At 41.0% G+C, this 12,596-nt stretch overlaps 1 protein-coding gene across 1 annotated transcript in view; it reads left to right on the top strand.

Annotated features, from left to right (window-relative positions):
* The window catches only part of TLK2 (tousled like kinase 2), a 63,228-nt gene that overhangs the window by 36,702 nt on the left and 13,930 nt on the right, over window positions 1–12,596 (top strand). Inside the window, exons 10-12 of the mRNA XM_019548486.1 lie at window positions 2,586–2,722; window positions 3,210–3,362; window positions 7,459–7,525. Coding sequence (XP_019404031.1) covers window positions 2,586–2,722; window positions 3,210–3,362; window positions 7,459–7,525 — 357 coding nt within the window. The remainder of the gene's footprint in view (window positions 1–2,585; window positions 2,723–3,209; window positions 3,363–7,458; window positions 7,526–12,596) is intronic.

Raw genomic sequence — 12,596 nt, 5'->3', positions numbered from 1 at the left:
GCTCTCCACCCCATCCCCCCATACACACACACAATGCTGATGCTTGGGGGAGCAACTTTTGTCTTGGATTCAAGTAAATATAGTAAAACTGTTTCAGTTGCTTTTCTGCAGTTAAGGAGGTACTGGGCTAAGGCTTTAGAGTATCTTAGTTTAGTTTTGTCAGCTATGTGGTAGTCATGTATGACCCTGGTGGTGCAAGAGCACATTGAAAAAGCCTACATATGATATGATCATAATCTAGCACAGTGGGGCCCAGCCTTTTTGGCAAAGGTACTGCAAATTAACCTGCATTCTCCCTGAGTACAGCTGCAGTCCCCTTCCTCTGCCCAATCTTCTGCTCTGCTTTCTCTACCCTCCCCGCCCTGTAATCCCTGTCCAGTCTCATCTGCTTTCTGTTCGCTGCCCTGCTCTCTTTTCCTAGTTTGCAGCCCTGTTTTCTTCTTGTCCTGTCTGTTGCTGTGCTACTTGTCCCTACCCTGATCTGCCATGTGTCCCAAAAGCTGCTTGTGGTGCATGTGCCACTGGTTAGTCACCCCCATCTAGTAGAGTGGTTTGCAACCTTGTCAGTCACTTTACTGTTCTACAACTTTTTCAAACATGGCAGCATCCTGTGTTGAGAACTACTGTTGTTCTCAACTGGGTGTTGCTGCTGCCAGGTGAAACTGTCCCATGCACCTGGTGTGCAGCTTGACTGGGAAGGTCTGTAGCATGTATGCATTCTATTGCCTCAGTAGGGTTTTTGATAACCCTAAAGTAGACAAGAGAGCTGGCTCATACTGCAGCCTTTTCTTCCACTCTTGCACATTATCTCCCAGAAGCAGGTGTGCAGGGCAGATGGAATTGTCCTGTGCACCTCTGCTTCTAGGAAGAGCATTGGGATGGAGGGGTGGCAGAAAGGGGTGCAGACTGAAAAGGGATGCAAACTGGCTACAGCATGAGCTAGTTCTTCTGACTGTATTGAGATTATCAGAGAACCCTAATGCAGAAGGAGTGAGTGGATATGTTGCAGCCCCTTTATGCAGGGCAGCTTTATCTGGTTGCTGCCACTTCCCTCCCCCCCAGTTGAGAACCATGTATTGGTTACCATGTACCAATAGATATGGTATTAAGCATAACAGGTGTTTTTTGTCCTAGCTGACACATCAGCTTTGTGACATTACACACATTATTTAACCACTAAATTTTTTACACCTGAAAACAAAACTCTACTTTTAAAACACTTTGAGACTCATAGATTAAATGAAGTAGGTTCCCAACTTCTAGCTTGCTAAAGTGTTAAAGAATTTCCAGTTGACTCTGGTTTTTAATTGTTGTTTTCTGTGGCACTCGTGCTTTTCATCTGAAACGTGAATGTTAGATGGATGCAGAGGACATATGGGGTGACTTGTCTGGATTACTTTAGTCAGATTTAGTCAGTATTAGTCTGAAGTGGGTTCCACTTCCCTTTCTGTGATAGTGAGGGATTTAACTCTTGACAGCACTGGATATTTATGTAAATGGGTGCTGTCTAATCTTCTATAACAAAAGCTTTGCCTATCCACCTTAATCCTGATCTGCGCCCTCTTCCTGTTTTGCATTTCAATTTTTGACCAATTAGAGGCAACTACTGTTAGACAGATGGACACTTTATTAACTTGAATTATGATCTGATTAAGACTAGAGGTCCATTTAGAGTGGCTATTGGGAATTTGAATTGGCAGTCCATCCAGCCCCACTTCTTAACGCTGATGGGGAAATGCATGTCTTGTCACTGCCCTGCTGACTACACACATTTAGTTTAGAAACCTTTTTGTTCCTAACTAAGGTTGCATACACATGGTCAAATGATCTGGCAAAATACTAGGTTTGTTTTCCTGCTACAGAAATTTGCCCAGAGACCCCTGAGTGAACATTTTAATGCTGAGTCCCTGTAGAGCAGAGAGCTTGCAGTGCTGACACTAGCACAGCCAAGAGCCTCGATGCACCCAACTGTGTGACCTGCAGGCTCCCTCACGCTGCCTGGAGACAGATGGCAGTGGTGCACAGGGCATCCCTGATTTGGCTGACCTAGACTGCTTAGGGTCAGCCTGTATCTCCCTATAGCACCATGTGGAATTTGTGAAGAGGGTGTGTTCTGCTCCCTGCTCCACTGGAACAGGAGAGTCCAGCCTAAGCAACAGTGTGTCAGGGGAAGAGAAGAGGAGCAATGCACCCGGGGTGCTGGGAGACTGTTCTCTGACTCTTACGGAAAAAATGTGGCCTAAATCCACATCGGAGATAGTCTTACTGATGCCTTGAATTCAAGTGATGATAAAGCAGAATTGTGGTGGGACAGAGTTCTGGAGTGAATGGTAAGACTTGAAACATAGGAGTTGCCACCTGTCATAGTCCCATACAGCCATTTGCCAGACAAATGTGCAGTGCTTTCCAGGTAAGGGAATTTGACCTGGCTGAGTAAGAAACACTTGGATTTGTTTAGAAGCTGAACTGGATCAGTGTACAGGCAATGTTAAGTGTTGGTTAGAAAGTTAAAATGCTGCAGTGCTTTAAACTTCACATTGATTAGTGACTGGTGTATTAATGTTTCTTTTTTAATTTTCCTTAAGTCAAAACAGGAAAAAATGGCGTGCAGAGATAAGAGCATGCAGGATCGGCTGAGGCTGGGTCACTTCACTACTGTCCGGCATGGGGCATCTTTCACTGAGCAGTGGACAGATGGTTATGCTTTCCAGAATCTCATAAAGTAAGGGCAGAACCTCTCCTATTTATCTGCAAGACAAAGAAAATCTTTCTCATTATATATAATACTAGTCCCTCTCATGCCAAAAATTTGGCTCATGAGTCTTGTGCAAGGATTGGATTGGCCTTTTGACAGGAAACACGTTTCTCTGACTACCTTTGACTCCAGAGAGTGAACAGTAGCATTCTGGTTGAAACATAGAGTGGAGGGAATAGAGCCAGAATCAGATTGTCACAGTTTAGGGTGGCGAGAGCCCTGGAATTAACACGTGCTCTCTCAAAAAGTCAGTGTCAACTTAAATTTTAAAACATTATTTTTCCTTGCTAAAAATGAAATTTGATTTAAATGCCTAAAATGTTTTTAGAGTTCAAAAGGTTCAGTACATCTACACAGCTGGCATGTCTTCCTGTACTTTGCATTAACACTTGATTACTCATCTACTTCTATTACTTGGAAACCATCATAATACATCTGCCCATTTCTCTCCTAGGCAACAGGAGAGGATAAATTCCCAGCGGGAGGAGATTGAAAGACAACGAAAAATGTTAGCAAAACGGAAGCCACCTGCCATGGGACAGACCCCTCCAGCAAGCAACGAGCAGAAGCAGCGTAAGAACAAGACCAATGGAGCAGAAAACGAAACGTATGTTGCATGGCTTTATTGGGGCTTTCTAAGGCTCCCTGCTTTTATGGAATAGAATTCTCTACCTGTTTCTAGGCTTTTTTTTTTAGCTTCAGTGGCCATTTGTATAGACAAATGTTGGAAAATAAGTATAGTCTTCAGGGCTACAGCCAGGTGTTCCTGAGTATTTTCCACTGGAATAGAACAAGGATACCTGTCTCCAAATTTGTTATGATAGCTGTATCTTTTTCCAGTATTTTTGCTGTATTTGATTGGTGAAACATGGAAAAGTGTCTTCTGTAGAAAATCAGCTCTAAAATTAAATACTCCCCCAAGATTTCAGTACATTTTTCCAATGGGTCCACCTTTGTTGAGTGGTGCCCAGAACCAAAGTCAGTACTCCAACTGATGCCTTGCCAATGTTGAGCAGAGAGGAAGAATTAGTTCAACTCAGCACTCCTGTTTGCATGTGCCAATATGGTGTGTGTGGCTTTTTTTTTTTTTTTTGCAGCAGCAGCAGTATGGCATTGTGGACTCCCTTTTTAGTTTGTCACCCACTGACTCCTAAGTCCTCTTCTGTAGAACTATTGCCAGTCAATCTTTCCCTCGTGTTGTATTTGTGCAGTAGATTGTTCATATCAAAGCATGGTGCTTTGCACCGGTCCATACGGAATTGCATCCTGTTTGTTTATGACCATTTCTGCAATTAGTCTACATCATTTTACATTCTGATCTGTCCTCCATAGTGCTTGAAGTCCTTCTCAGATAGATACCATCTGTTAGTAGGTGTATTTCTACTATACAAGTCAATCAAAACACTAAATAGTTCTATACCCAAGGCAGGTGCCTGCAGAACCCCAATTAAGTCTTCCACTTTGAGAGCAAGTCATGATGTTGCTCCGAGTAAAAAGTGTGTCTTTTGTTTTTGTTATGTATCAGTCTTTCATTAGTTTCATCTAGACCATGGTTCCCAAGCTAAAGCCCCCAGATTTTATTTCTTGAAGCCCTTATTCAGCTACATTCCAGCTCTGACTTCAGTTGGTAGCAGTCTACAGCTTGCAGTTGAAATTCTATTCACCTTTCCTTTTGGATCTAGGTATTGTAGCATGCAAGATGCATTCATTTCCCCCACTGATCTGGAAGAAAAAACTTGCAAGGGTAGAGTAAACAGAATTTGTCTTTAGTCAGTATACTAATATTTTTTAAAGAAATTGCCTGCTTAATGTATGTTTGTCTGCAATTTTAGAGAATGAGGTTTTAGGAAATGTTTTTTACCCTAGAGAGTAAGTGGTTTCACATTTTTGATGCTGAAATATCAGCCACTGATCAAAGCATCCTGAAAATAACGTTCAATCTGGAAAGCCTTCTTTTAATTTCAAATTTACTTTGCTTTACAGAACGGTGTAGATTAATTAGATCTGATTTAAATTCAAGTCAGCTCCTTTCTCAAGAGAGCTTGTCATATAGTCTGTCTCAAAAAAGAATTATCAATATGCCATGCTTAACTTTTTGTGCTAAATGAGTCATTGTGTAAACATTGTTGGAATCAGTTATTTTCTAGTACAGTTAATATCTTAATTTGGAACAAAATGATCCTTCACAAAGTCTTTTTTTCAAGGAGAACTTGCATTTTGAGCAATGGGCTAAATACATTGACTTGTACAGTGGCAGAACTGGCAAATTCTAGTTAGATTTATTGCTTTACTTTAGCTGAAATGTAGTTGAAATGGAGAAACACCATCAGAAGATGCTATATTAACTAGGAAACTGGCTACTCCTAAGTTTTACATCTTAATTGGTGGTGATTTCTTATGAGTTTGTGCAAATGTAATGAGATCTAGAAGGCAGTATAGGCCACAGAGTGGTAGCCTATGGTTTGTGGCCAGATCTAGTCTGCAGAGCCATTTGATCAGGACTGTGGACATGGGGCTTTCATGGTAGAAGATTTTGGCATTAGTTACTCTCCCTATGCCACTGCAGCAAAAAACACCCATTTATTTCTGACTCAAACTGGGTCATGTCAGCCTGCAGCCTAAAAAGGTTGCTGACCACAATGCTAGATAGCCAGATACCTTACTGCTGTGCCCTGCCTCTTTCCCTGTTGTATTTTACTGTTTTCTGTACCTGAATATCTCTTGGCAAGGCGAGGCCAGCAGTGGATGAAGCAAAGAGACATGCATTAGTGTGAGACTGAGAAAGAAACTGCTTTCTTAACATTCAGCACAGTGCTAGCAAGTTGTTAAGCAAGGAGGAAAGATAACCCTGGTGGCTAGTGGCAGGGATGGAGTTGGGGCATCTGTAAAGGGCAGTGACAGGACAGAGGTAGAGTCTATATGTTCTGATCTGCAGGCTTAAAGTTTAATTTCAACCACTGTGACACAGAAGTAGATCTCATTACAAATATAGAAAAAGTACCTCTTAAATGCTGTATTACCTCACTTTCAAATGCTTCAAAATTTGTTTATGATTCTGCTAGCTACTGTGTAGAAAGGGGTGGGACTGTTCACAGTATTTAGTAGTACAGTGTTCATACACATGCAGGTAATAGTCTGAGCTTAGTCTGTTCCTTGCCAGTAGCATGTATACGGTCTAGAACAGTGCTTATTAACCTTCTTTTTATTTATTTATTTATTTTTTTGTACCGGGACCCATTTGTAAACATCAGTGGCTAGTCCCAACCCAGTGCCCCTCACTTCCGACCTGCTGCTCCTGCCTCCAGCCCCACAGTGTGTGCAGCAGGAGGTGGGTGTATGGGACTAGGGGGCAGTGTGTGTGGGGTGTAGGGGGGCAAGCAGTCCCTTGCGTACTTGGAAGAGAAGAGCCATGGTTTCCCACACTTCCTCTCCTTTTAAAAGAGAAAAACATTTAAAGTTTGTTCATGACCTTTCATATATTCTTGCCACCAACTTTTGGGTCATAGCCCCTGGGTTAAGAAACGCTAGTCTAGAAGACTGATATAACTCACTTCAAACCATTATTTTAGCTAATGTGCAATAGCTATACTAATGTACCTGAACAGTTTGTTTACAGCTTCTTTGGTAAATGATCCTTCAATTTCATGACAGTTTGCTGAAAATGTGGATGTTCTAATAAACTAAAAACCTATTTTTTAAAAAATGGTCTTTGTCAACATTAAAAAAAATATTTTGTTGACAATGAAGCAGTCAGCTAAGTGCACCAAACCTTAAGATGGGCTCTTTTCCCTTACCTGCTTGTAGAGGCATAACTGCTGTGATGCAGGGACTGTATTGTTAACAGACAAACTGTCAACAGGAACGGCCTGACCTTTCTTTTGATACAAAAAAAAATAGCAAAGAACTATAAACAGTGTTATATGAGCATCTTATTCCTAAAGAAAATAATGGGCTTGGTATGCAATACTCAGAATTAACCTATTCCCAAGTATACCATACTTTTACTCTCCCATTGCTTTGTGGTAATGGGAGAAACCAGTGTAGTAGTTCAGTTTTTAACTTAAACCTTACAGTGACCCATCAGACTTTATTAATGTACTCAGTGGTGATGTCTGATTCAGTTAAGTTCGAGCTTTTGTTGCACTTTATACTTCCTTGGTTAATTACTTTTCTTTAATTCCTTTTGCACTTATTTTTCTCCCTCCCCCTGTTCTTGGTCTCTGCTCAAAATAGGACATGCTCAGAAATTTTTGACCCAAATCAGTTTGGATGTAATACTGTCGCAGGGACTGGAATAATTTCCATTTTCAAAAAGTGAAAGTCTCTGCAACATTAAACATTTACAGTATCTTTTGGTTTTCTTTTTTTAAGACCAAACAAAAAACTTCATTGTATGGAACGCATGCTATTGATGAGTTAGGTTTCAATTTCAACTAGCACAGCAGGTCAAGTAATGAACTAATGTAACAGAGATTTTATACAATGTAAGACAGCTACAACCAATCTGTCAAACCTGAAGAATGCAGGTAGGCATTGCTCCCTTCCATCACATAAAGGTATGTTTTCAGTGTGGATGCACTGAACACTTTCCATCCACTATAAATTGACTGAATTTAAAGATTCATTTCCCTTTCAGGAGTTTGTTTAAAATAGACATACATTCTAAAATGTAGCTCACAGATATCACATTTACATTCACACAGGTTAACATTAGCTGAATATCATGAACAGGAGGAAATCTTCAAACTCCGACTAGGTCATCTTAAAAAGGTAAGACCATTTCTCCAAAAATAACTTCTCAGTAGCAATTGGTTAAGGTACATTTGAACAGTATTAGGCCTCTATGTAGAAGTGATTGTAACTTGTTTGAAAAATAAGTGTTCCATTACTATATTTCCTGAGGGCAGAGACGTCAAGGAAAAGGTGCTCATAGCTTCAGTAAGTGAGGCTATATGTTTGATGTAGTTATGGTTTTCCTGGTCTGCAAGATACTAAAAGGGTAGGAAAAACCCTGTTTGTCAGCTTAACTAGCCCACTTGTCTGTATTATAATACAAAGTTTTCCTGGTGTCCGTGACCCCAAGCATTAATTAAAATATTGGGTGCCACTAAATTATTAAATTAATTATGATGCATATATAAAAAGATAAAAAATAAATATAAAATAAAACTCATAAACATGCCTTTCTGCACATTTTTGCTATGACAAAGAACAACCAGCTTTATGAACAAGGGTAAGGTAATTGTTAGGCACCTTTTGGATACTTCAGGTAATTAATAGCTAGTAACCAGATGTACATTTTTCAATCTTCTTGGCTTCAGCAGGTGTTCTATCTGCAGGTGAAACAAGTATTATGTAATTGCTTGGTTCCTTATTAATTTGTTAATCACTACAACAGTGTGTGCATGTTTTCTGAAAACTTGAATTAACAAAAAAAAAGCTGGCAGATACTGTGTTAACAAAAACTAAACTAAGACAAGGACATTCTTCATTTTTCGGCCAACTCCCAGTCCTACTTACCCAGCATTACTGAATTTTGTTACATTGCTGTGGCGTGAGGAAACCTTCCTTTTCAGAGTTTCCTTTCAGCCCCTATGGAATAAACAGGATTAGTGCAGGTGGGTTGCTGGAGTCTGCAGAAGCTTGTCTTCCAGTGTGTTTTCTGCAACTGAACTTTGCTTTAACAAGTTGTATATCCTTGGCTTAATTTTATGCCTTTCTCTATGCTTGATCATTTCACCTACCCTTATTTCCACTGATCACAAGATCATAGGAAAGTAGGGCTGGATGGGACCTCATAAAGTTGTTTCAGCTTTTATTTTCCTGGGGCAAAGTTGTCCCCACAAGAACCCCAGCATCCATAACAGAACAAGTGCATATACAAATAGTAAAGAATTAACACACACACTGCAGTCCTTCCTCAGACATAGAGAGGGCACCTCGGCTCTGAGCTGCCGCCTCAGCCATACAGCCTTCCTTTTTCCCTCAGTTCCCCTCCTTGGAAGTTGGAGCTTTTAACTTCCTCTGGGACCAGCAATTATCCCCCAGCTGGCTTTGTCTCTTGAACAGGCAGGCTGTTACTCATGAACCTCCTGGAACTATGCAACCAGAGCTGTGCACCCAGTTATAGTCATCTAGTCCAGCCCCCCACTTAAGGCAGGATCATCCCTGGCTAAACCATCTTAGCCAAGTGTCTACGTCTAACCTGATCTTGAAAATTTCCAAAGATGGAGATTCCACAATTTTGCCAGGTAGCCTGCCCAAGACTTGGCCACCCTCATAGTCAGAAAGCTCCTCCTAATTTCCAACCTGAATTTTTCTTCTGTGTCTTGAGGCCATTTTTCCTTGTCCTGTCCCCTACAGCCACGGAGAAAAGCACATTTCCATCCTTTCTCTAATTGCCCTTCAAGTATTTGAATACTGTTATCAAATCCTCTCCCCCCCTCCCCCAAGTTTTGTCTTCTCCAGACTGAATAACCCTAGCTCTTTCAGTAATTTTTCATAAGTCCTACCTCCCAGGTCCCTAATCACTTCTGTGGCTCTGCACTGTACTCTTTCCAGTTTGTCCATATCTTTCTTGGAGTATGGGGCCCAAAACTGGACACAGTACTCTGGGTGAAGCCTTGACAGTGCTGAAAAGAACTAAAGAATTGCTTCCCTTGATTTGCAGTGCTACAACCTAGTATGCCACTGGTCTCTTTTTCTACAGGAGCACACTGTTGAGTCATATTCAACTTGTGTAACCTCCAGGTCCTTCTCTGTAGTACTGCAGCCTAGCCAGTCATTCCCTAATCTGTATTTGTGTATGCAATTATTCTGTCCCAAGTGCAGGACTTTGCATTTGCCCTTGTTGAATCTTATCTTATTGACTTTTGGATAATTTCTCCAGTCTGTCCAGGTTATTCTGGATCCTAGCCCTGCCCTCGGGAGCATCTGCAACTCTACCTAATTTGGTGTTATCCACAAATTCACTAGGCTTGCACTAGATATCATCATCCAAATTAATGAAAATGTTAATACTGGACCCAAGACAGATTCCTGGGGAGCCCTGTTTGGTAGAATACTCATTGAGCACAATGATGCAATCAGTTATGTATCCATGCATTACAGTACTTTAGTCTGTATTTCCATAACTTGCTAATGAGAATATTGTGGAAAACGGTGTCAAAAGCCTTGCTGAGGTCAAGATGCATCACATCCACTACTCTCCCCCCAATCCACAAAGCCTGTCTCCTTTATAGAAGGAACTCAGGTTGGTCAGGCATGTGATGCTAGCAGCAATGGGAATCATACTTTGCCTATAAGAGTTACTGCCACTTTAGTGACTGCAATAGAGACCGGTGACCAGAATTAAATGATGTAGTCCTAAGAATGCCCAGGCTCTACTTACCCTAGAGCTTTCACTGTCTATAAATGGACTAATCTCAGATCTATTTATCATCAGTGTTTAATCTGCAGCACAAAACAGGAGTCCGTTTGGAACTTGACCTTCATAAGCATGAAATAATGTTCTGGGACTGTGGCCTTACCTGGGGCTGTGCTTACTGTTCTCTTCTTTTGGTGACTGGCTCATTCTTAGTTCCTGAAAATAGAACAAAAATTGAGATGAAAAAAGATGAAGTCCAAACAAATGGATTAGAGAGGTATGAGCTTTCATAGGCAAAAGCCACCCTGCCTTACTTTGTGTGACTTCACCCTAACATGGCTAATTATCTGAAAACAAATGGGATAGTTCTGTAGCCATGCATAATGAATTGTATAGCTTAAGTCCCACACTTTTCCCTGAGCTTTGAAATCCTGTCCAAACAATGAAAATCCTGTCGTGGTATATAGAGTAGACCAAGGGTGGGTAGCCAGCCTGTGGCACGCGTGCCATGAGCAGCATAGGTAGCAGAGTACGTGAAAATCAGCAATTTAAAAAAATATATCAAAAAACCCCACAGATTTTTTTAAATTTAAATCAGGTTTTTTATTTAATTGTATTCTTACATTTTTTAAAAGATGCTTTTAAAAAAACCCCAAACCAAACCTATATAAAGATAGTTTTAATTTAAGATACGTTAAAGTTGTAAGATATTGTCATGAAATAGGGATTATAACTTCTAATTATATACTATTTGAGACACATATTCATGTAACCTTCTTAGAAAAGTGTTTTATAGGTCACAACAGGCCATGGATTATACTCGGGGCCCAGTCTTTTATAGGGTTCCCAGAGGTTTCTCTATAGATTAGTATCCAATGGGACTCTGTGCTCAGATTAGAAGATCCCATTAAGCATCTCTGTGATGCTTAGTCTCAGTTGTCAGACTGTGGATTTGTGTTTCCAAAGATAACTTCCTTGCAGTATATGGAGATGAGAGGACAGACCTGATTCCGTACCCATCAGCCCAATTGTCTCTCTGCAAGTCTGTGTACACAGTGTCAAGCCCTTACCTCTCTCTAAAAGTGCAAAGTTTCAAAAAGTTAAATGAATAGAGGATTGTGGAGGGTAGAGTATATCTGGGCAAAGAGTAGGAATCTGGAGATAAATGCAAGGAGGGAGGGGCAGTAGAAGCAATATTTTGAGCAAAATATTCCAGAAGTTTTGAAGAATAAGTTTCTGAGTACATCCCCTCCATTTGATTTTAGTTCTAGTGAGGGAATGGTATGATAGAAGGGAAACCTATTATGGCAGCAGGCTTGCCAGGCCGTAAAAGAAGAAATCAAAGACAAGAAGAAATCTAAAAGAAAGCCCCAAAATAATAACACATGGCTGCAGTGCTCATTTGATGTCCTCCTAATACAGCATGGCAAAAATGTCCTCCAAATATCCATGATCAGTCTAGCGAATTGGAGATAGTTCACCTCCCAGTGACTTCATAAGTATCTGCTTCAATTAGCTTTGGTAAATAAAATAACCAAATCATAATTCAGTTTTCTGATGTAGCTGCAAAATTAATCTGAAAAATACCAAAATAGATTGTTGCTTTAAAATGTATAGTGTGTACCTTCTAAAAACAAAACCTGTACATCTCAGTTGTGAATAATATGTATTAAAGTTATATCAAACAACAAGAATGCACTTTTTGTAGACAACAATGATTAAACTAAAGCTTCCTGATCAGTGATTTAAGTCATGCTTTAAATTGATTTGATTTAAATGGGATCCACCCTGACTGATAGCCTCTGTGTGCAGCATGTAGCAGACTGGGGGGTGGCAGGCAACACAGCGGCAAATCCCAGGTCGTCATTTTGCCCATGTACTCTGCCTTGGTGAGGCCACAGCTGGAGTACTGCATTCAGTTTTGGGCCCCACAATTCAAAAAGGATGTGGAGAAGCTTGAATGGAGAGTCGTGCGCATGATCAGAGGGCAGGAAAACAGACCTTACGACTACAGGCTGAGAGCTATGGAGCTCTTTAGCCTGGAAAAGCGCAGGCTCAGGGGTGATCTGATGGCCACCTACAAGTTTATCAGGGTGACCACCAGTATCTGGGGGACCATTTGTTCAGCAGAGCGCACCAAGGGATGACGAGGTCAAACAGTTATTAACTACTGCAAGACTGTTTCGGGCTGGACATAAGGAAGAATTTCTTTCCTGTCCGAGCCCCCAAGGTCTGGAACAGCCTGCCAGCGGAGGTGGTTCAAGCACCTGCATTGAACACCTTCAAGAGTAAATTGGATGCTCATCTTGCTGGGATCCTATGACCCCAGCTGACTTCCTGCCCTTTGGGCAGGGGGCTGGACTCGATCTTCCGAGGTCCCTTCCAGCCCTAATGTCTATGAAATCTATGAAATATCTGCCACTTAAAATACCCATTCAAGAAGAGTACATCACAAAATATGTCTCTGCTTCCATT

The sequence above is a fragment of the Crocodylus porosus genome, unplaced genomic scaffold (assembly GCF_001723895.1).
Source record: "Crocodylus porosus isolate Cpor-Errol unplaced genomic scaffold, CroPor_comp1, whole genome shotgun sequence".
NCBI lineage: Eukaryota > Metazoa > Chordata > Crocodylia > Crocodylidae > Crocodylus > Crocodylus porosus.
Note: the sequence above shows the minus strand (reverse complement) of the source record. Positions and strands in the feature narration are given on the sequence as shown.